At 36.8% G+C, this 23333-nt stretch overlaps 1 protein-coding gene across 3 annotated transcripts in view; it reads right to left on the reverse strand.

Annotated features, from left to right (window-relative positions):
• The window catches only part of PCSK5 (proprotein convertase subtilisin/kexin type 5), a 421776-nt gene that overhangs the window by 221822 nt on the left and 176621 nt on the right, over window positions 1-23333 (reverse strand). For all 3 annotated transcript variants that reach the window (XM_011377895.2, XM_023521942.1, XM_011377894.1), the window contains exons 8-9: window positions 20135-20347; window positions 9827-9927 (exon numbers count right to left, since the gene is read on the reverse strand). In XM_011377895.2, the coding sequence (XP_011376197.1) occupies window positions 9827-9927; window positions 20135-20347 (314 nt within the window). The remainder of the gene's footprint in view (window positions 1-9826; window positions 9928-20134; window positions 20348-23333) is intronic.

Genomic DNA, 23333 nt, shown 5'->3' on the forward strand with positions numbered 1-23333 from the left:
AATGAGATAACCAACGAAAACACTAGGCACAATATTTAGCGTAGATTAAGTATTCAATAAAAGCTGACTGCTGTTTGTTTGTTTGTTTTTCATTATTTTATTTTCTATTTTACCTTTTTGCACTATTAAACACTATTTCCACAGTCAGTTGGGGCGATGGCAAGAAAAACTTTTTTGTTTTATACACTGAATATCACAGCCATGTGCTATGATGATCTTTATTGGTTAGAATGACACTATCAGGCTTCTTGGGCGTATTGTTTTTCTGGGATATGCAAAGAATATACTTTGCTTCATCTTAGTCACACATATGGTTACTTGATGAGATTTAGAATCATCACAAATAAATGAAAACTTAATCCAAGATGGTAAGAAATAAGCCAGTCTTTTAAACATGGTATGTCTTTCTTTTTGTGTTGCTTGTTCTATTCCAGGAATCAATTTATTTCACTATAAATTTGTTGCTCAGAGCTTTTGACACATTTCATAATCGACTTGTTGATATTAGGCTGAATAAATCTTATATCTAATGAAATGACATGCTTTTCAATGTCATTTATATATCTCTTATTTACTTTTCTCTCAGACTGATTGCAAAATGTATTATGATTAAAAGTGAGAGAGAAATGAAAGAATGCTGGAATCAGCTAAAAATAAAAACTGGATTCTAGTGTTGCTAGGAACAATCATATTCTGAATAAATGACAAAAATGTACTAGAAGTAAAAATTATAGATCAAGACAATGTGGGCACAGGCAGGATTGACTCAAAACTCTGCCCAAGAACACTTGGTATAAAAATAGGTTTGAATTTTAACTGAGTTTCAATACAGAGCTTAGGAATACATCTAAGAATCATCAAATACAAAGACAGTGCTATTTGATGAAGCCATACAATAAGTCATTTTGCAGAAATGTACTGAAACATGCTTTGATTAAAAAATTAAGTAGCAGCCTATGATGTAAAATTATAATGGACCCTGAAAAAAGTCAGCTCTTCTTATTCCTAGCAAAGAAAATTATATTTGATAGTATTTATGGTGTTACCATAGACACTATAAAGTACAAAAATTTCCTGACAATGAATAAAATCCAAAAACTCTCATGAGACTAAATTTAAATACTAAATTTTACATACTTCTTGTAAACCCACTAATACTTAGGACATTTTCTAAGCAATCTTATGGAATAACTGAATAAAGGTTAATTTGCTATTAACACTTTATTTAAATTAAAGAACATGGCAGTAGATGAGCAATTTATAATGTAAGTAAATTCACATTATTTTCTTTCTCTTTTTAAAAATGTAAATTGTTTTAGTCATTCATAACGATCATGATCTCAGTGAAAAGCATTTTCTAAGGATTAAATAAACCACCTGGGAGCACAACTGAAAAACAGCCAGTAATTGTAAAAGAAATTTGCTAAAGGTCTTGTTTCAAGACATATTGGCCCAGAGATCTTGTCTCATTATTTATGCTTCTTCTGATTTGCAGAATCTGATGGGAAGAACAAATGGTATCTATTTGAAGAAATGGTACACAATCTACCCAAGAATTTAGCTAAGAAACTAGAACTCAGCCTTGAGTTCTTCTGATCACCTAAGGCACATTATTCTTTCCCCATTTTCTATACCTGCAACATGTACATCATATCTATTTACTTCTCTCTATCCCCATTACCACCACCTTGACCAGGCTACCCTTATCTCTCCTGTATATTGTACTAGATTCCCAAATGGTTTACCTGCCTTGCTCCCACACCAGTACTTCTCCAAAGGGAAGCTGGAATGATCTTTAAAAAAAAATTTAATTAAATCATGTCTCCCTCCTTAAGACTCATAGATCTCTACCATGCTTACTTACTATGATGCCCTATATGATCTGGACTTTTCTAACCCTTATATATATATATATCTTACATAGTCATATATAGTTTCATATTTCTCAAATTCAGTAACCTCGTTCCAACTACGTGGTTTTCCCTACTTGCTCCTCCATTTCCCTGAAATGCTCAGTCCAGTTCTTTACAAGGCAGACTCCTTCTCATATTTCGGGTCTCAGCTAAAATGTCACTTTCTCTATGAGGTCTTTCCTTGACCACTCTATGTAAAACAGCTCTATTACTCTCCATTATCCTATTCCATTTGTTTTTCTTAATATTTATTATTTGCTTTTTTACAGACTCTCTCGCCAAACAGGATGAAAGTTCCACATCTGTCAATCCACAATCAATTCACAATGCCTAGCATGGGAATTGATCATTAATACACATCTATGGAATGAATGAATGATTCCATCTGTGATCTATGTTAGCAACACCGGTATTTTCTTTATAAACCTTTCATAAATGAGAAAAATGAGATAACATTAGAAGTCTCCTACCAAAATCACTTTTTATACTCCTGCCCCTCTCCGCCTCCCTATTTTTTTTGCTGGACTAAAACTGAGAAAAGCTTCTTACCTTGTATTTTCTTAGTGGTATCACTGTTTGTCAAATTCTCAGGTACAGTGACTTTTGAGATAGAATTCTTATCAAGATGGCAGAGAGGAGAGAATATCATAGATAATGATATAATTGCTATGAAATAAATCACAACTCAGAGGACACTGTAAATGTAAAGGTCTTTCCCATCCCCAATCTTTAAGCATTACTGCTTAGGTTAAATCACAAATTGGATATTTAAAACATGAGACATTTCTAGTATATAATATAGGACACCTGAAAATAACATTTGACCTGCTGTACAAGGAACTCTGTGGACTGCAACAAAACTGAGAATTACTCTTAAAAAAACAGTCTTAATTATTACAATAATAGAAGCAAAATACGCTCGATGAAGAATTTATTTTTTAAAATACGGCTAAGCAAAAAGAGGCAGGTAACAATCACCTAATAACTTCTCTGTCCTCAGTTCAGTCTCTGGGCAATTCAATTATCCATCAAGTTTCTTAGTCCCGCATCTCAGGAAGGGAATGGAAAACACTGGCTAAATCTCAAGATAATACCAGGTAAATGAGCCCGTTGACCAGAGCTTTTCCAGTAATACAGAACACCTTTGAAGCTGCATTGTTTTAAACCATTAGTTAAGATACAAATTTGAGTCCAGTGAAAATTGGCTTCTAAATAATTTGAATTTGAAAAGTGCTAGAGGACACAGTGTATTGTCTGTGTGTATGTAGACATAACAAAGCTATTTTCATGCACGGTCCTGGCAGAAGGCCCATGGTAACTGCTCTGTGGGTCTGGTTACAATTATTTCACTATAGGGAATATTCCAGGACAGTACATCCCTTCTCTGTCGGCTCTGCCTCAAGTGGAAATGTGTGCTGTTTTTACCTCACAAACCTTCACAGCTCTCCTCCCTGATTACATTTTAATTCTCCTCAAGCTACATATCCCAACCATTCATGCCAGAAATCTCAGCTAAATTCTAAGCCCAACCTACAACATTACAATACATGAGAAACTCTAAGAGTATGCGAAAGTAAGGATGTCTGTGATAGCTTCTTCTTTACCCTTTTAGTTATACAGAATCTGGGCATATATGCCTGAATTCTCACTATTTGTGCATGTACTTTAAAACAATTATTTATGAAATAAAAAATCTCTCCTAAAAGAAAAGAGTTGGTATGTTGACATTCTGCTATTCTACCTCAAAACCAAATGCATTTGTGCTCCCCGCCCACTGCAACATTTCATACAGCTGAATGTGGCCCTTGGGAGAATTTTTAATGGAACATTTTACACTGAAATGTGTTTTTAATTAAAACAAAGCAAAGAAGATAAGAATAGTTTACAAGACATCAGCACTAAGATGCTAACTCCAATATTTAGAAACGTTTATGTCTATCAAATCCTTCTCCTGTGGCCTTCCTTCAAGATGGTCAGTTCTGGGATTTTGAAGCCCTTCAGTTAGTTACTTTAACTCAGCTTGTTAAAAAGTCCAGACTCTCTCTCAACTGTCTTAGGAATTAACTTCTCACAATAATTGTATCTCAAATATTCTGGGCGTTTCCTCATGTTTTCCTGCATTGGACATATACACAGATTATAAAGAAATGTGAAGCAAACACATAAAGTAGTTGGTCACTGGAAACCATATCAAATTTATGTAGATGAGCATTTAAGGTTTAGCAGAAATGCAGATGGTAAGTTCAATTTCCTGAGAAAAGAATTCTGGGGGATAGTTTTTTGAAATCAACAGCATATGGTGTGAATCATCCTATGGAGTAACACCTCTTTAATTCTTCACACTCTGCCCTTTCCATGTCTCACATTATCCCTTTCACTAAAGATCAAAGGTAGAGGGACTTCTCTTGGAAGCTAAGGGAGGGAATCACATCATGTCTTTATTTTACCTAGGTTAAGCCCAGTTCTAGAGAATAAGTAAACAGGGTGACAGATGAGTTGAGGCAGAGTGAGGAGAAATCACTAATTTAAGAAACTGAAAGGTAAAAACAATATATAAAAGTGAGCAATTCTGTTAACCTCATTTCCCTTGTACAAAAAATAAGAAGATAGGACTAGATGGATTGATTTGACATTTGTTTAGAATTGACCTTGTTCAAAATATTGTGCTTAGGTGTCATGGAAAATATAAAGATGCCATAGCACCAATGTTCCAATTGGGATTACAGAGGCTGACCATTTCTGTTTTCATTCAAGTCCTGCACCTTCTACAACCTTTCCCCCCAAATTATTTCACTTTCTTACATAATTTGTGTATATGTGAAATGTACACTAGCAAACATTTGTTATATGTAATTTACACAAATATATGTTAGTGTACATTTGCCTCCCTAAGAAGATTCTAAGATCCTTTGAAGGCAAGTGACATGTTTTACAAATATTTGAATTATGCCCTGCCTAATCCACTTAGGTCCTAGCATGATGCGTGTGTGTGTGCATGCATGCATGTGCAATAGGTATTTGTTATACATACATAAAGACTGTAAGGTGTAATCTTTGGTCTCAAGAAGTTTAAGCCTTGGTCAGAATATAGTACATACAAAAATATCTGTAGTACGATAAAAACTGTCTCAATTATCTATAACTATATCTCTCTCTATATATTCTATAATCTATGTTCTATATATACCTATATGGTATATTCTATAAACTAGTGGTAATAGGACAATTGAAATAGGAGAAAACAGGTAATAAGAAAGTAGGTGAGCCTACCTAGAAATGTGTGTACATGTATGTATATACTATATAGCATAACAGAGGCAGCTAATATTTATACACACCAGGTCCGTTTCTAATACAGAATAACAGCTGCCACCTCAATTTGTTTATTTTCTAAATTTAGATCTAGATGTGTTAGGTGTTCTCAAAGGAAGGTAACCCAGTATACCCTGAGATATGAAATTTGAGGAAAAGGCTTTTGGGTCACTTAAAAGAAGAATTTGTGTTTATATCAATACCTTCTTTCTAAGTTCTAAATAATTTCAGAAGTATCTACCCAACTCAGTTCCTTCTATTTACCATTCACTAGGCAACATTTCTTGATTGCTGAACATGCGTGTTTAATTTTCCAGTGGGATACCATTCACAATTTAAGGCAAAAAGATTTCTTTGGTGAACTTAAAATTTGAATTTCCTGAGATAATGCTGGTAATTTAACATTTAAAATACTAAAACAGCTTTTCTTTGCTAATAGTTGCAGATTCAGATCAGGAAAACTTTCAGTAAAACAATTTATGATTCCGAACACTGTTTTTATGAATGTCAGTTATTTCAATTTTAATTTATAAACCATTATATATGAAACACATTCGTTAGCAATTTTTTTTCCCTTTCCACGGGTCTAGAGCACTGGTAATATATACTAACATCAAGATATAAGTAAGGTACCTTACAGATGCGAGTCGGCATCCTTCTAGGTTGCTCACCTAAATTTATTAGTCATGTTTCACTATTTTCTTCATTTAAGAAACCTGTACCCAGGAACTCTTTTCATGTGAACTTTTTGAGTGATGCTACATAAAAAGACATCATTACAAACCGGCAATCACCGATTATATATTTCTATTGGTTCAGCTGAAAAAACAGAAAATTACCCCCAAATCCACAAACCCAGATCATTGAAATATTATAAACCTTTGAACTAACACCTATGTGATGATGACACCCCAACACAAAAACCATTTTCTCCCCTAAGATGTCAGTATTTTCGCTTATTCTGAAATTGCAAGGCTCTAACACACACACACACACACACACACACACACACACACACACACGTAAACACACACGTAAACACACATGCATGCAGAGGAAAGGAGGCAGATTTCTAGAGGAACTGAGATTCCTTCCAGTCTTGGGAGTAGCACACTTTTACCCAAGTATCTGGGGGTGTACATAGCGGACTTTGTTGCAACGACGTCCTTACATTCCCCGTAGGAAAGGGATGGCCTGGGAGTCCTAGTAGCTGTCACGGCAGAAGTAATTAATGACCAAACTCTTGCTGAGCTCAGATAAGGAATCTGGACACTGAAAGCTTATCTGTTTCTGTGTTTTGTATTTGCTTTCTTTTCTCTAAGTTTCCTAAGAAGGATTTTTGGAAAAGCTCTGACCTTAGGGGAGCAAGAAGAATTAGAATGGCAGAGAGGTCAATGGTTGCAGTCACATCCAGGGTAGAATACACTGTCTTATTTATGGTCCAGGCAAATCTGCTGATGCAAGCAAGCAACTGGAGAAGGAAAAGCTGGTGGCAGCTGAGGATGTGGGAGTTTCCCCTGAGTAAATACTGTGACCTAGTGATATTAGGAGAAAAGATGCATTTCTCCTTGTCGTGCAAAGATAGCTGGGACACGCAGTTAACCAGGGACTGGCAGCCCCTGCTTGCAGCTTTTCACCTGAACATTCATTCTCATCCAGTCACTCATGTAACCTGAGAAGGGATGCATATCTGAAATGTTGGCAGGGTTCTGTGCCATAATTCTGCTCAGCTGTGGCTTTCTCTCCACTCGCCTTACAGGGGAGCACCTTTTAGATCAGGCTCTTCGACTTGAGAGTAAAGGTTGAATCTCAAAATACCAAGGTTCAAATGTTGTTGAGAAGTACCAGCTTAAGAGGAGATTGCCAGGGGTCGGGGCTGGGTGAAGGAGTGAGATTCCTTTGCCAGGGTTAGGGTTAGCTTTAGAAGAACTGTAACCTTGGTATACTGTTATCTGAGCTCCTCGTTACAGAAGTCCAATTTACAGTCACCAAATTAAAAACACAGATACTTCGTAGTTCTACATTTTTTTACTCATGCTGGAGGCCCACTGCTTATTGATCCTAATTGATAACATCAGTGCCTGACCTGAGTTCTTAGACCACTTTCCCCTAATTTTCAGCTTCACTTATAGGCAAAGATTGGCCTGTAGCACAAACCAATGGAGTTATCAGAAAAGGTTTATTCTTTCTCATTTTATCAGATTATTCACCATATACTTTGGCCCCATGATCAAACTAGACTATCTAAAATCTTAAAACACAGTGGAATTTTTCCAGGTTAACTGTATCATGCGACCTTCCTTCCACTCGTCACAATTTGGCAAAAATCAATCTTAAAAAATGCTCAAAATGCAAGAGAAAAGAAAACAGATGCAGCTTTTCAGTGTGTTCTCAGCCCCAAAATGACCTTATCCAACTAAGTAGGATGTTCGAGGTATAAAGGACTTTTCTTTTGAACTTTATTTAAATAGTGGTTAAAGAATTACTGAAAATATCAGTATTATAGTAATATCTCAAGGAACTAAGCATCATCATGTAGCCACAGTTATGGTACTAAGTTGCCAAGTTTGCCAAGATTACATCCTTTTTTGGGGAAGTGGGGAAGTGCAGAAAGAGTTCTTGAATTTTTTTTCCTTTGATATTTCATGGACAGGAAAATATTCCGGAGAAACGACCTAGAACTTCAGAATTAAGATGATATATTGTCAAAAATCCAATTTACAGTCACCAAACTAAAAACACAGATACTTAATTGAGACTTCTGCAGTCAGAACAGTCTAGTAAAAAGTTGTAAAGTGAGAATTTAATAGGATAAGTGCCAATTCCTGGCTAAATACAAACTTTTAAGACTTTAAAAGATATTTAATATGTTGAAATGATTTAATATTTAACCTCGTCAAAAAGAAAGAAATCCAAACATTACTGGGAGCTTGAATATCTCTCAATATCAAAAGATATGATACCTGCTATGGTCTGAATGTTTGTGTTCCCCTCAAATTCATATATTGAAACCTAACACCCAGTGTGATAGTATTATGAGGTGGGGCCCTCATGAATGGGATTAGTGCCCTTAGAAGAGACCCCAAAGACCTCTCTTGCCCCTTCCTTCTGCCATATGAGAATGTGTAGGAAGTAGGTTCTCACCAGACACCGAATCTGCTGCCATCTTGATCTTGGGCTTCCCAGGCTCCAGAATTGTGAGGAATAAATGTCTGTTGTTTATAAGCTACTTAGTGTATGGTATTTTGTTATAGCAGCCCAAACAGACTAAGACAGCACATATCCAGAGCCTGCGTTCTTCTACCTGTCTCAGTCCAAGGAGTTACACGACTCAGCAATTTACAGTATCCACATACATTAAGGTCTAACTGCCTTAACATAGGCCTTCTCCCTTCCAGAGGGGCAGCTGTAAATGCTGGGATGCCTCCTGTGCAATGAGAATAAAAAGTATCTTTTTCTTGTAATACCCGAGTCTTGATCTGATTCTTGTATTCTTTTCCTGTCGCCTGCTATTATTCTACATCAGGGTACAACTAGATAAAAGAACTTTTCCACTCCTCCCTAGGGCAGGGGTGCAAGGCTATTTCTGGAAAAACATTTACATCATTACTTCAATTCTTTTTTGGTTACGATTCTCTTGTGAAGAGGGCCTTTGAAGTGCAGGCCCACAATCCCTTTTCTAAAGTCCTTGCACCACATGTATTTAAAATCCAAACTTTCTTCAGATATCTTGTCCATAGCATATATCACACAAAATTCCAGTGGGGTCTGAGCCAGCACATCATGAATCAAATACATTAATATTTCTGCAGTGAAATATATGCATTTTCATAATAAATAAAGACTGTCATCAGCGTCAAATCAAATCAGGGCAAGCTTTGCCATCAAATAAGTTTTAGTGTTAATTTTGCAAAAGGACTTTCAGTTTTCTAGGCATTTGGATTTTGAAATCGAGAGTAAGAAGAGTGTAGATATGTATTAGCTTTTCAAAGAGTTAAGACAAATCGATCTATTGGTGCTTAAAGAAAGAAGAGATGGAATGTATTGCAAACAACCTTTCAAAGGAAATTTTTTGACACAGAATTTGACTAGATTAAATGGAATTTAAGGCAAGTGGGTTGTCCTTGTTCCTGGGCTCCCATCACATGACCTTGAAATATTCTGTTCCAAAGAATGAGTCTGTGACAGTGCTGTTGTCATAGATGCTGAGCTGCCTCATTGCTCTGCAGGAAAAGGGCCCAGAACTGGGCAGAACTGACCATTCTGAGACTCACGGGAACATTCCCAGACTAGAATAAAAACCTCAACAAGGCAAGAGTGTAGGAGCCAACTGGCACGCTTGCACTATGACTCCATGACAAAGTAATTACACGGTTGATTTTTTAAAGATATAAAAACCAAAAAAAAAAAAAAGAATTGCTTTTTTCCTTAACATTAGGGGAAAATGTTTTTTAAAGTCCTAATCTTTGAAGTTTTCAAGGTGGGACTGGGAAGATTATATTCTGAATTGTTGTGCTAGGGATTATATACTAGGAAAAGGGTAAACTGTCGCTGAGATGAGGGGTTGTCGTCAGTGGAGACATATGGAGATAAAGGCTTACTTGGCTTCCAGGGCCAGTGCAATGATGCCCGCAGCCATGGGGGCTGAGGCTGATGTCCCAGTGTGGTTGTCCGTGCAACGCTGCCTCAGATCCGTAGTGATCTAAAAGACAGAAGTAAAAAAATTTTAGGGCTCTCGGGTCAATGCGAATCACAAGTAGAAAGAAATTTACTCATAAAAGTGGAATGGAAAGTTGTTGAAATAGTTGTTTTAAATTCCTTGTTCCTGTGCTCCTACGACCATATCACTTCCAGAGAATCGCCTGTATAAATCAGCTTTGAAAAAGGGGAGGATTTGGAAGTTGGACTCTGCTTCTGTTAAAAGCAGGGTCAGAATGAGGGTGAGTCTTTGGCCTGAAACATGGGGTTGTGTAAATGTCTCTTTAAATTTTACGCCCTAGACACCTCACTTGCTAGTCCCAGCTCTATTTAAAGCTAAAGTTCTTTCATTACCCCAACATTTTTAACAAGCAAACATGTTGAACCAGCAAACCAAATGCTGGTCCTTGCCCTCCTAGAACATTGTACTGGCGGAGACCCAGGTTTTAAGCAAAAGGTAAGCTGCGCCATGGAAGGAACATTTGCTTATGGACGTGTTTTTAGAATTCATAGAAATGTTACATGAAGGAACCAAGGATTCCTCAAACATTTAACATAAATATATTTAACATAAATACAAACAACATAAATACAAACAAGGCTTGTAACATAAATACATTTAACATAAATACAAACATTTAACATAAATACAAACAAGGCTCATCACAGTGCACTTAATATGAAATAACAGCACTAAGTGCATGCTTGTTATATTATAGGAGGAAATTAGCCATTTCTCCATTTTTTAAATCAAAATATGAGAACTAGATCATTTTTTTCCTCTTGCATTGAATCTTGTTCATTTCAGCTGTGGTCCAATAACATTTTCATCAGCAAGGGCAGTGTTTTTTAACCTTTTTTTCATGACCATTTCACTGAAGAAAAAAAAAATTAAATTCAGATTCTCCTTAATAAGAGAAACTCAGCACTGTGAGATAAGAGTTTTCTAACCATTGTAATAGCTAAGATTTTAAAAATCCTTTATTCCCAGCAAGCATCCATTTTTACTCCCTTGGGCCACTGCAATGATGCCCTGACCATTCTGAGACTCACAGGAACATTTCCTTGGGGCTGATATCACTCTTGCTGGGAATGCACAAGGCTTGTGAGAGGAGCTGGTGGTCTCACTGCAGTTATTGGAAGACACGGATAATGCTTTCTTCAGCATCAAGACAGAAATGAGATATACTCTTATTTCACAGGTGAGAAAAGTAGGGTGAAAGGTCATCAGAAAAGTGTAGGAGGATAGAGGCATCTGAAAAAGTCCTGTTGTTCAAAGGTGCATCCTTTAAGAAAAGTGCTGAGATTAGGTGATTTGGGAAAAAATTTGATCTTCACAAGAATGCTGTATAACTCCTTAGAAATAAGTCCTTCTCTAAGAATTTCCTCAGTGTCGAATGAAGATGTCTTCGCGGACTCTTTGTTATGGATCTAGATTGACATCTGACTGACAGCTTCACAAGAGGCCATCGGTTCTCATTGTCTTTCCTTTGTTCCTTAGATATCTCTAATTACCAGATTATCCAAACCAGTTAGGTACCAATACACAAGAAGTGAGAGGAGAATAAACAAAAACATACAGAACCACATAGATATGGTGGTGGGAGAGAGGAGACGAGGCTTGCTCTCATTTCATGAATAACTGAATGGTGTGAGGGAGCTCTGACGGCATGTTTAACAAGCAGAGAAGGTTGTTTCTTGATTAACAGACTTTGCTAGCCATCTTTTGAACCACCACACTGGATGCTTGCAAAGATATCTGGGTAAACAGAGCCCTACCCACTTCTGCACGTAAAACCTTTCTGTATTTTCAAGTGTTGACTTTAAAAAGGTATTTTTTTTTTATTGTGGTAAAATCATATTACACAAATTTACCCTTTTACCAACTTTTAAGTGTAAGTTCAATATTGTTAACTATATACACAGTGCTGTACAACGGAATTCCAGAACTTTTCTTCTTGCCTGACTGAAACTCTACCCATTGAACAACTCTCCTTTCTCCCTTCCCCCCAGATCCTGGTGACCACTATTATACTTTCTGCTCGTATGTGTTTGACTACTGTAGGTACCTCATAGAAGTGGAATTACACAGCATTTTTTGTGACTGGCACATTTCACTTAAAAAAATAATGTCCTCGAGGTTCATCCACATTGTAGCATAAGGTAGGATTTCCTTCTTTTTGGGCTATATAATATTCCACTGTGTGTATATATATTTTCTTCATTAATTCAGCCATCAGTAGACATTTGGGTTGCTTCTATCTCTTAGCTATTGTGAATAATGCTGCAATGAACATGGGTGTGCAAATCTCTCTTGGAGATACCGTTTTCAATTCTTTTGGATATAGACTTAGAACCGGGACTACTGGATCATTAAAGAGGTGTTTTTACTTCACTTGAAACTATGAGTAAATTTTGCAACATTATTTTCCAAAGGCCTGGTCCCTAAATCAATGCATAAACAGCCCAGAAGCAGCCTGTTTCCATGTTTTCAGACATGTGATTGTTGAGAGATGGCCTTGCTGCATTCTTCCCATTTTACCTCACCCTCATGGTCACATTCCTTTGCCAAGTTTTATTTTGTTCAATGACTTGTGCCTGGATTCAAGACTTTTCACAATGTTTTCACACTTGGCTTACTTTACTTATTCTTCAGCTGCACCAGACACTTTTGATGCACAGAAACAAATCCAGAATAAACACTCTAAGTATGTGTAGCATTTTTGAGTCTGATAAATTATCACCTCCAGCCAATCTCAAACATAAACAATAAAAATTTTAGGATATTGGGTTTGCGATAGGAATATTCTCCATCCATATTTGGATAGTAGGTATATACACACATATATTATACATCTAATAATATGCTTAAATAAAAAAAAAACTACGCAGTACTTTTATATATGAATACCAATTTAGTTGTAAATGCTATTAATACAGGCAAGACTGTAGAATTCCAAGTCAGCATTGTGCTTTTATTTTTTTCGACCATTTTAACTAAAAGAAACTTGAGTATTGAGTAGGAGTGAAGAGGGAGTGGAGCAGGAAGGTGAGGGAGAGGCGGAAGGTTGAAAGAAATGGAGAGAATAGAAACAAAAACATCCTCACTCCCTTCTCATTCTGCTTTAAGTGGAAATTCCAGCTGGGTCATTTCAAGAAGAAGTTACTGTCAGTGGTAAAGATATTTAGGTGTAAATTACCAGAAAGATCTAAGGCAAGGTTTTCATCAGTAAGAGAAGCCACAGTATCAGAGAATTTTTATGTCTATCTTTAGAACGAAAAGGCAAAGACCACCAAGGAACATGCAATCTTGAAGAAAAATGATGTTCTGAAAACTGGAACCACATGGGGTAACCTCATTAATCACAACACATGCATACAAGATCTGACGGCGTAATTTAAAGGAAAAGCTGCATTCAGTCCACATCATGGGGCAGGGAGTCGAGAGATTCTACATGTGAAAACGGAATAATAGAGCACTTTAAGTTGAGATTCCATTTTAAAGAAGGTCTCAGAATTTGATTTCAAGCCCAGTGGCCCATCTTGCATGCCGCGAATTCCCTCAGTTTACTACCCAAACCAGAAACGAAATTTTTTCTCCACAAAATTCTCACGTTGCTCAAGAAAATATCATTTCTGTCATTCAGAATGAAAGAAACAGGAGATGACACCAGGCCCCAGGCCAGATCAAAGCTGTCGTTGATCAGAAAATTAGATTTTCAGCCCGTCCCAGGATGAGTAGCAGATGGCTTTTTGGACTCCACAAAGTTAGGGATGTCATCTTTATTTGGTGAGAAGGGGTGGGTATTGTTCAGGTTAAGTCAGGCTTCCTCCGAGAAGAACTATCACTTCTCTTAACCTAAGCTCTTATTTCCTAATATTTCACATTTCATTACTTTAGCTGTTTGAATCTTTTATTCTAGCCTGTTGATGTAATTCTCCAGGGAATCTCGGTTCGGACTGACTTTGGCCATAAGTGACAAGTCTTTATAGCAATGCTACAGTTAAGAATTTCTATCTCCCTGATATCTTGGGATCTGTTTTATTTTGAAGGTGACATATTGTCTCATATCTGTTAAAAGAACAAATGAACAGATAGTTTTAAAACATGAAATGATTCTACTGTCTGTTAGGCTGAATGTGTTTCTGGTGTTGATTTTGATTTGGATTAGAAATGTGCCAAAAAAGCTGTTTCAGACACAGCTATGAGGGATATGGAGAGAAACAAAATCTTAAATGTGTCAATGAATAAAATAGAAAGCTGATTTATTAAGCACAGCAAAATAAAAAAAGGAACTGAAGACTAATTAATGCTTTCTGTGTTCACTGAAGTCACAAAGACTGGTGTAAAATTCAATCTTGACTGACAAGTCCACACAAAATTCCACTCTCGTGTTGCTATGAGAATCTGTAAACGTGAAGTGCAAAAGTAAGGTTTTGCTTACAGATGTGAGATTGCTATCACTAAAGAAGACTCCCACCTATCATTTTTGCATCTCTGTAATGTCCCCTCAGTGCTAGGTATGGAACAGAGGCACAATATTTGCTAAGTTGAATAGCTAAAGTAAAGCTCCTTTATACTCCTTTTGTTCTATACTTTAAACTTTCCGACTTACTAGGAAAGAAATCAAGGTCATTTCTTTATCGACTCTCCAAACAAAACTCACATAAACTTATAAGCAACCTACAAAAGGTATATGTGTATATGTATTTATATAATCCAGGGGCTAAACATATAAAATCCAGGGGCTAAATCCTCTCCCAGCTACTATTGATATCACCACTGCACTGCTTCTAAAGCTATCAACACGAGCAACTTGCAATGAGTGAGGCAATGTGCAATAGGTGTGTATGTGTGTGCACTCATGAGTGTATATAAAATTACATTTAATCCACAAAAAATGCAAGAAAGATATACTATTTATTAAGGAAACAGAAGCTCAGAAAGACTAACTTGCCCAAGGATGCACAGTTACTGAAGAGCTGGTAAGTGGTAAAGTATTAAATCCTGGAATGGCAGCGAAAAGAAAAGCTAAGTAATGGAGAACAGTCATCTGTGAGAGTCAGGATGGCACTTCCAGATCACCACCGGCAATGATGGCAGAACTGGCCTTGAGGTCCAGCCCAAGCCATTCTCCTTTTGGCCACTATCAAATTCAGAATTTTTCAGGAATCACCTTTTTTTTTTTTTTTAACATTCTCAAGAGAATACATATCAAACTTCTAAACAAACTAAACATCTGGATTTGCTAGCCTTTTACTCATGAAAAATGACTTTTCCCAAATCAAAAGGAGAAATAGAGAGAAGACAGAGAGTGGGGATAGCATCTGAATAATGAATTGGGTAGTGGAGGAGGGTGGGGGTGGGGAGATCAGGATGTTTCTGCAAAAGGAAATGTGTAGCTGCTCAGGAACATTAAAAGCAATAAGATAATTTCCCAACATAGAATTGGCTGTTCAGGCCAACCCTGAGGTATCTCAGGCAAGTTTGTTTTGAACATAAATGAATAAAATGACATCAGGAGAGGGCTGAGCAGAGCATATATTCATTAAACCTTGGCTCACAAAACCCTTCCCAGGAGGAACACCATAGCCCCTGTATTCCAATCACTGAGACAAATTACTTGAGGGGGGAAAAAAAAGGCAAAGGCTCAAATAGTCCCCAAAGAAAGAGATAATTTAATGATGGGAGTGACTGGGGAGAAAGGGGAGCTTTATCTCTAAAAGAGAACTTGGAAAAAAATTTGGGGAGGTAGTGAAGGGTAATAGATGGGATCTTTAATACTCTTTGGCACTAAGAAAGGCTATCTGTACACTTTATCACGTAGCAAGATTGCTAAATATCTTGTCAAATATCCTTGCCTCTCACTAACTTATCAGAAGCAAGAGTTTTTCTTAAAGAAACAGAGCACCTCTCTGTCTTCCTATGGCTATATAAAAAACTCCTGATGCTTCCGTCTTTCCCTATGTCTGCTTAGTCATTTAAGCCCGAATATTTATTAAGCTCAGGCTCTGGGAAGGAACAAAACAAAATCTTCAGCCTCAAGCAGTCTCCATTCTAGTGTGAAAACAGTCAATAAGAAAATGTAGAATTGCATGTTAGCAGCTCTAAGGATACTAGAAAGAAAATTGTACGGGATAGAGCATGATGGAGGGGAGTGCCATTGTTTTAGGGAAGGTAAGAAAGAATATCCTCTTACGTGAAATTTGAGAAGAGATATAAATGAAGTGGTTTCTGGCCTAACACACATCACTTATGCCAGTAAAGAGCCCTGGTTTGAATGTCACACAAAGGCATAAGCTTGGAGAGTTGAGTACTGACACCGTGCCACAGGAACTAGAAACTCAGATCTGCACAGAGTTTTAGGTTTTTGTAAGAGGACCAATTGTCTGAGGGGTTATGAAAACATCTAATGACATGAAACTCAAAATATGTGAGCTAAGTTGTGAAAATCAATGGACACATATATTCCAAATACTTTAAAAAAAAATCACTGTGAAAAGAACCCAAATGAGGCAAAAAAGGGAAAAAAAAGTACCATTCTTTCACATAGCCTCATATTGGATGTCCCGGAAAAGTATCCAGGCATGACAGCATGTTGGTTACAAAATGGGTTTGGGGGGTTATGTCTGACTTTGGTTGGTATCTGGGCTCCACCACTTACTGTGTTTTCCGTAATCTTTCAAGCTTAGTTTTCTCATTTGTAAAGTGGGGAAAATAACTGATATTCCTGCATCAGGTTTTGAGAGTACAATGAGATGATGCATTTGATGTACATAGTGCAGTGCCAGACACACATTAGAAGGGCAAAAAGTGTTATATTTAGCACACGTTAATATAACTATAAATGTAGAATAAGATATATATGATATTGTTAATAGAACATACTGTTTTATAATATGGCTTTACAATAACCAATCATTTCAACTGGTTTCTATTTAGTATATAGAGGAGTATCTTACTGTAGTAATCTTGATATTTTGGATGTCTCATTTGCTATAAGATATAAGGCCATCCCTGATTTAAATCTATTTAAGCATGAATGGAATACCAAAGAATTATGCTAATAGTAGTGGCAGGAAACCAAAAGATGGAGACCTAGCTATGTTTTGAAACCTAGGGCAAGGTTTTCTTGTTTGCATACCATGAGAAGGCATTTTGTTGAGGACAAGCAAAATTTATTTAACAAAAGTGCTTTCCCAGAAACAGAGAGGAGATGTTTTCTCTGTCCTGGATCCCCAGCAGCTGCCTTGGTTCACATCACAAAGGTGCCCTATGAATGAGGAATGACAACAGCGCTCTTCTGGAGAAGCTGCGAATGACAAAAGAAAATGAATGACTCAGGGAAGAGAGCCCGAGTACAAAGGGAGACACTACCATTCCTGCAACACTCAATCATGGATGCCACTAACAGGATGTGGGCATCTCTGAGGGACCACAGGCGTCTGGTTCAAAGCCTGATGAAGAAAAGGTCCCAGGCACAACACAGGACTATTTGTCATTCTGACATCTAGAAGGAAAAGGGGTCAGCTGGACCATAAAAGGCTGATGTTTTGCCAACTCGATTCATGTTCAAACTGTTAACATGTTCACGATCAAAGTGCCTTTCTTTATGGGGTGGGTGGAACAGATTGCAGTATTTTATAGATTGGAAAAATGGAGGTGCAACAAGCACCTCTGTTAAAAACAGCTGGAAAAACAACCAGCCTACCCTCTCAGGAACCAGAAAGCTACACTGACTTAGGGAACAATGATACCAGATACTTACTGAGTGGCTCATTGTGCCAGGTGCTGTGTAAATTACCTTACACTCAGTATCTTATTCTCTTCATGAAAATCTGTAAGGTTGGTGCTGGTTTTAGCTCCATTTTACAGATGAAGAAACCAAGACTGTGAAGGTCGCTTAGCTACTCTTAGCTCCGTCTGAAGCTAGAGACCATACCTTAAAACAGCTACGAATTTCCTCTCCAAATGAGAATAATTTGGGGATTCAGGCAAAATAAGAGAATCTAAGAATGAGATAGAGAAAATTACTAATAAGTTGCTGCTATGAAAATGGGGGAGGCTAAATATGAGGTAGAAATGAGTAAAAGTTAAATATATAGTGAGTTAGTAAAGGTTTTGATATCAGGAGCAGTGACTAGGGAAAAGTAAAGTACAGGACCTAAATCAAGGATATTAACTCACGGTGCCCACCTTCTCTCTCATTCCCTATTCTAGACCATCGAATGGATCTATCGCTCCATCCATGGGAGAATCCTAAATGATCACCCTGTCATGGGGGTCATAACAGCTACCACATAATCACAGCGAACAGTGATGAAGGGACCAAGAATGTCAGGTGTAGGAAGTCAATCTCACAGTGATTTTGAGATCCCTCTGTCCACATTGTGTTCTCCCATCTGGGACCCAGTAACCCTTCCTTCATCTTTGATATTTGTCCCATTGGAGTATAAGTTTTTCTTAAGAGGACAATTATGGAACTTAACAATATCCTGCCTCCAGAAATCATCAATAGGGATAAAGTAGACTAGATGGGCATATTTACTTTGAAGCAGTGGTGAGTTTGCCTTAAAACGCTTTCAGACTTGAAAGATATAGAAGAGATTTCTTATTCTAGAGAGTTTTCATTAAGATTTTCATTGTGCACAACTGACCGATGCCGCTCATTACTAATGGACATGGACCGTGAGTTCTGAGAAACAAGGTCTTCATATTTGAAAGCAAAAGGAACATTCCTATATTATAACGTTTCCATACTGAAGGTAAAATATCACAGAGATATTAAGAAAGCCATGAAATTTCAAAACTTGCTTACCTCTGTATTTTCTCTTTTTATATTTCACTTTGTATTGTGGAGTTATATTTTCTGATGATTGATCGAGGTACTTAAAGGTGGACTTATGTGTATATCTTTTAACTCAGTTATTGTGAACAAATTAGGGAAAGATGGGGACAGATGGGATCTGTATATGGGTAGGCAGTTTTTTAAAATTTAAATCAATTTTTATTTATTTTTATTTAAATCAATCTGCAAAATGTCACTAAAAGAGGTCTTAAAAAGTAGCTGAGAAATCAGATATAAAAATCATATAATAACCAGGAATCGATCCGAACAGATGTGAATAAATAATTATACGAATGAGATAGTGTCCTATTACCTATATTTCCATTGCCACAAAAAAGACAGATGTAGCATTAGCAGAGTGATCCAAACCTGCATGAATCTATAAGATCTGAAAGCACGGTCTTGGCTAAATGCTAAAAAGTGTCAGGTACAGCAGCTTAGCTCTACTTTATAAGATAAATCCCGACAGTTTACAAAACCAAGATCAGGAAAAAAGCAAAGTGTAAAGGTGTTTAATATTTAGCATCAGCAGCACAGCACTGGGTAACCCCAAAGTCAGAACTTTCCTGAGCACAAATAGGTCAGGTAGTATGAAAAGCACTTTTTACTTAATTCCTCAGAATCTCTGTAATAACTCAACAAACTATGTACTATTAAATGTCCCCATTTTACAAGTAAGGGCATGAAGACAGAAAAATTAAGTGGTATGTATAAAGTTACCCAGCTAATAAACAGTTCAACAGCAAATGAAACCCATGCAGGCTAGTCCTGCAACCTGAACTCTTAATCATTTTGCTGTCTGCCCCAAGAGCAGAGCATGCTAGTAAACAGGAGATTACATAGTACTTCTGTGCTTCTCATTCAGGCAGACTTTGTGCTGCAACATTAGAAACGCACCTTTTGTATAGGTTTAGTTTCTGTTAAACAAGTAGAGTTTAAATGGAATGCTGAGTTTCCTCACATAATTTTCTTTTTCACACTGAATTAGCTGTCTCTAGAAACCAAAGCAGGGAGGCTAAGGCTCAAAGGCACAGGGATAAAGGCACCAGGCTGAGAGTCAGATCTAGATTCTAATCTCTTTTCCGCCACTAACTCACCAGGTGAATGTGGCCCTTTCATTTGTCCTCAATAATACTGAAGTTTATTCATGTCTAAGGCCACATTAAATGTTCAAACGTAATGACCTGGGCAGGCTTTTTCAATGAAACGGTAACATTTTACAAATATTTGTGTTGAGTACTCAGCTAATCGGACTTTCTATTTCCATATATGACTCGTGCATATAAATTTATGGTTTTCCCTTTGTATGTCAAAGTGAAAGATAAATAAATAAATCATGACAGACATGCAAATGCCACGTACTATTTTCTTATCGTAGGACTCTCCACTGCTGTAGGTTGTGGCCAGCGTGGAAGAACACTCTTCCAGGTACCAAGGCTTCTTTCCACTCTCAGCTGTGCTGCTGATGGAGATAGTGTAGATGCTGTTGGTGTAGCCGTCACAGGAGCAGTGGTCTTTGCTCCTTCCGCCATTTCCTGATGCCCAGACAAAAACGGAGCCGAGGCCTCTTCGCCCCTGTTCACGAATAGAAAAAGTGAAAAATTTAAATGATGGAAGACAAGGATCACAAACTCTAGATGAACAGAAACCAAAATCGCAGGGCAGAATCAGATATCTGTAGGAGAGGTGTGATGTTATTTTAATAACATGTTGAATTTAAGCTGGTTTTTGATGTAAGAGGAGTTGCTCTTACAAACTAAAATAATCCAAAGTACAGAATGCTGACCATAGTCAATAATACTGTATTGTATATTTGAAAGTTGCTAATAGAGTAAATCTTAAAAGTTCTCATCACAATAAAAAAAAAAAAAAAAAAACAACCTGAAACTATGTGTGGAAATGGAAGTTAACTAGACTCACTGTCATGATCATTTTACAGTATGTACAAATTATCAAACCATTAATGTTGTACACTTGAAACTAATATAATGTTATATGCCAATTATATCCTAATAAAAAAAAAGAAACTAAAATAATCCCCTTCACATGATATAGGCATAGAAGTAACAAGAGGTGATGACAATAATAACAGCAATGTTTTATAGGTATATACCATGGACAAAGTACAATTCTAAATGTTTTACATGAATTGGAATGAGTTCCTCTAATAACTCTGTGAGATGGTACAGTTTTTGTCCCCATTGTACAGATAATTAAGATACAGAAGTTAAGTAATGTTCCTAAGGTCATAGGTAGTACGTAGAAGGACAAAATTTGAACCCTGACAGCCAGACTCTCAGAGTTGTAATTTTATTATTTATAAATCACCACAGTCATGTAATAGTGCTTTAAAATATTTATCTCCACCATGAAGGGGATGCTATTGTACACCCTCATTTAACATGAGGTATAGAGAGTTTATGAATTTGTCCTGAGATCACAACATCAGTGAGTGGCAGAATCAGATACTATATCCTTCCTTCTAGAGCTGTGCCTCTCCTGTGCATGGTGTGGACACTAATTACTAAGGGATATTTATGATGCTACCAGAAAGAAAAGGATTTAAAGATCAAAAGTTTGAGTTAAGCAAAAATAAACATGTTCTCTTACTATGGAACTTCTAAGAGCCTTTAATGAGACAACATGAATGGACCTAGAGGGTATTATGCAAAGTGAAATAAGTCAGACAGAGAAAGACAAATACCATATGATTTCACTTATATGTGGAATCTAAAGAACAAAATAAACGAACAAATGAAACAAAAATAGACTCAGAGATAGAGAACAAACTGGTGATTGCCAGACTTGAGCGGGGTGCTAAAGGTCTGGGTGAAAAAGTGAAAGGATTAAGTACAGATTGGTAGTTAAAAATGGTCATGGGGATGCAGGGTACAGCATAGGGAACATGGTCAATAATATTCTAATAACTATGTATGGTGTCAGGTGGGTACTAGAATTATTGGAGGAATCACTTTGTAAATTATATGTGTCTAAGCATTATGTTGTACACCTGAAACTAATATAAAAAATAATATTGAATGTCAACTGTAATTGCAAAATAAAAGTTCAGGTAGTAATTGCAAAAAAAAAAAAAAAAAGTGATCGTTCATTGTAAACCCTAAGAAGGGAGCAAAATCCAAAGTAATTTCTAAACATATTTGACTATAGATACCTTCTTCAACCTGGCCCATGAAATTTTTCTTACATGGCAAGGAGATGGAATCATGTTCTTTGTGCCTAACCTTGGCATAAACTAACATAATTAAATTGAAGAACCAAGTTAAACTTAGATGTATTGAAGCGCAATGACTATTTGGTTCTATAAGATGAGGTCTTTGGGAACACAGAGAAATAAGGCAAACTGAAGCGTATTCCTGGAAGTAGTTAAGCTGAGTCCCTGAGAAATTTTACTATCTTAAAACTGCTATCTGGAGGACTCTGGAGGACACACAGGCCAAATCTACCATTTTGTAAAATTAGGAAGTGGAAACCAAAGTCACATAGCTAGTGATGGCTGAGACTCTTCCTTCTAGGCCCTAACTTTCTAGTCTTAGGTGTACGGAAAAGTATTTGGGATGTTGTTTTGGAATTTCTGGAAAAAGAGCCAAGAAAAGAACGACGACAAAGAATCTGGAGTATCTGTGATAAACTGTCTCTGACCTTGAATCCCCAAGGAACAGAATATTTATGACACACTTTGACTGACTTGAGCATAGATTTCCTTTTGTCCTTCGATGCGGAAAAATGCAATATGATTACAGAAGAATGGGAAAAATTCATGAAGAAAGAGAAGAAATTTATGAATCTTATTGCCCTAGACAGCTGGGGCTCGCTCTCCTTCCCCGTTTCCTATCGAAATATTCATGAAACAGAGAAAAAGATGCAAAAATCACCACACCATCATAAACTAAGGATTATATTAAATATTTTGTCGATCCCTAGAAGAAATCGTTCCTATGGTGTGATGGCCATACTGAAAAACCCTAGTGACTAACTTATATACAGACTCCAGAAATAGAACATCACAGCCAGAGAAAAAGAAGGTTGTAGTTCATCACCAAAATGTACCATCTCTATCATACATTGAGGGGCTGTGTTGTAGGCAAAAAGCCTGGTTACATCAGAGCCTTACCTACCAGGTCAACAGAACATAAGAGATAGTGAAAAAACCCACCATAAACACCAAATGGTATTTAAAAAGCACCATAACATATAATAGATTAAGAAGCACAAAGCAATGAGAAAGCACATATGGCACAATCACATTTCTATATCTATGTAAAAATTATGACTGTGCCTATGTATAAAATTCAATGAAAAACTAATTTGACTTTTAAGGAATATTTAATAAGAAAATATTCACAACATACTTTTATGTTCACAATGTAGTGACTTTGTAATGTAGGATACAAAATGTAGGATACAAAATGATACAGTATGGTCTCAGTTTAGAAAAAAAAAATGTAGGTGCAAGTAAAGAAGTTAATGTGCTTAAATTATATGCATAAAGCTACCATAAAGTGTTTGGTCAGATTAGGAAAGACTTATTTTTCATAACATC

This window comes from Pteropus vampyrus, unplaced genomic scaffold (genome assembly GCF_000151845.1).
Source record: "Pteropus vampyrus isolate Shadow unplaced genomic scaffold, Pvam_2.0 Scaffold324, whole genome shotgun sequence".
NCBI lineage: Eukaryota > Metazoa > Chordata > Mammalia > Chiroptera > Pteropodidae > Pteropus > Pteropus vampyrus.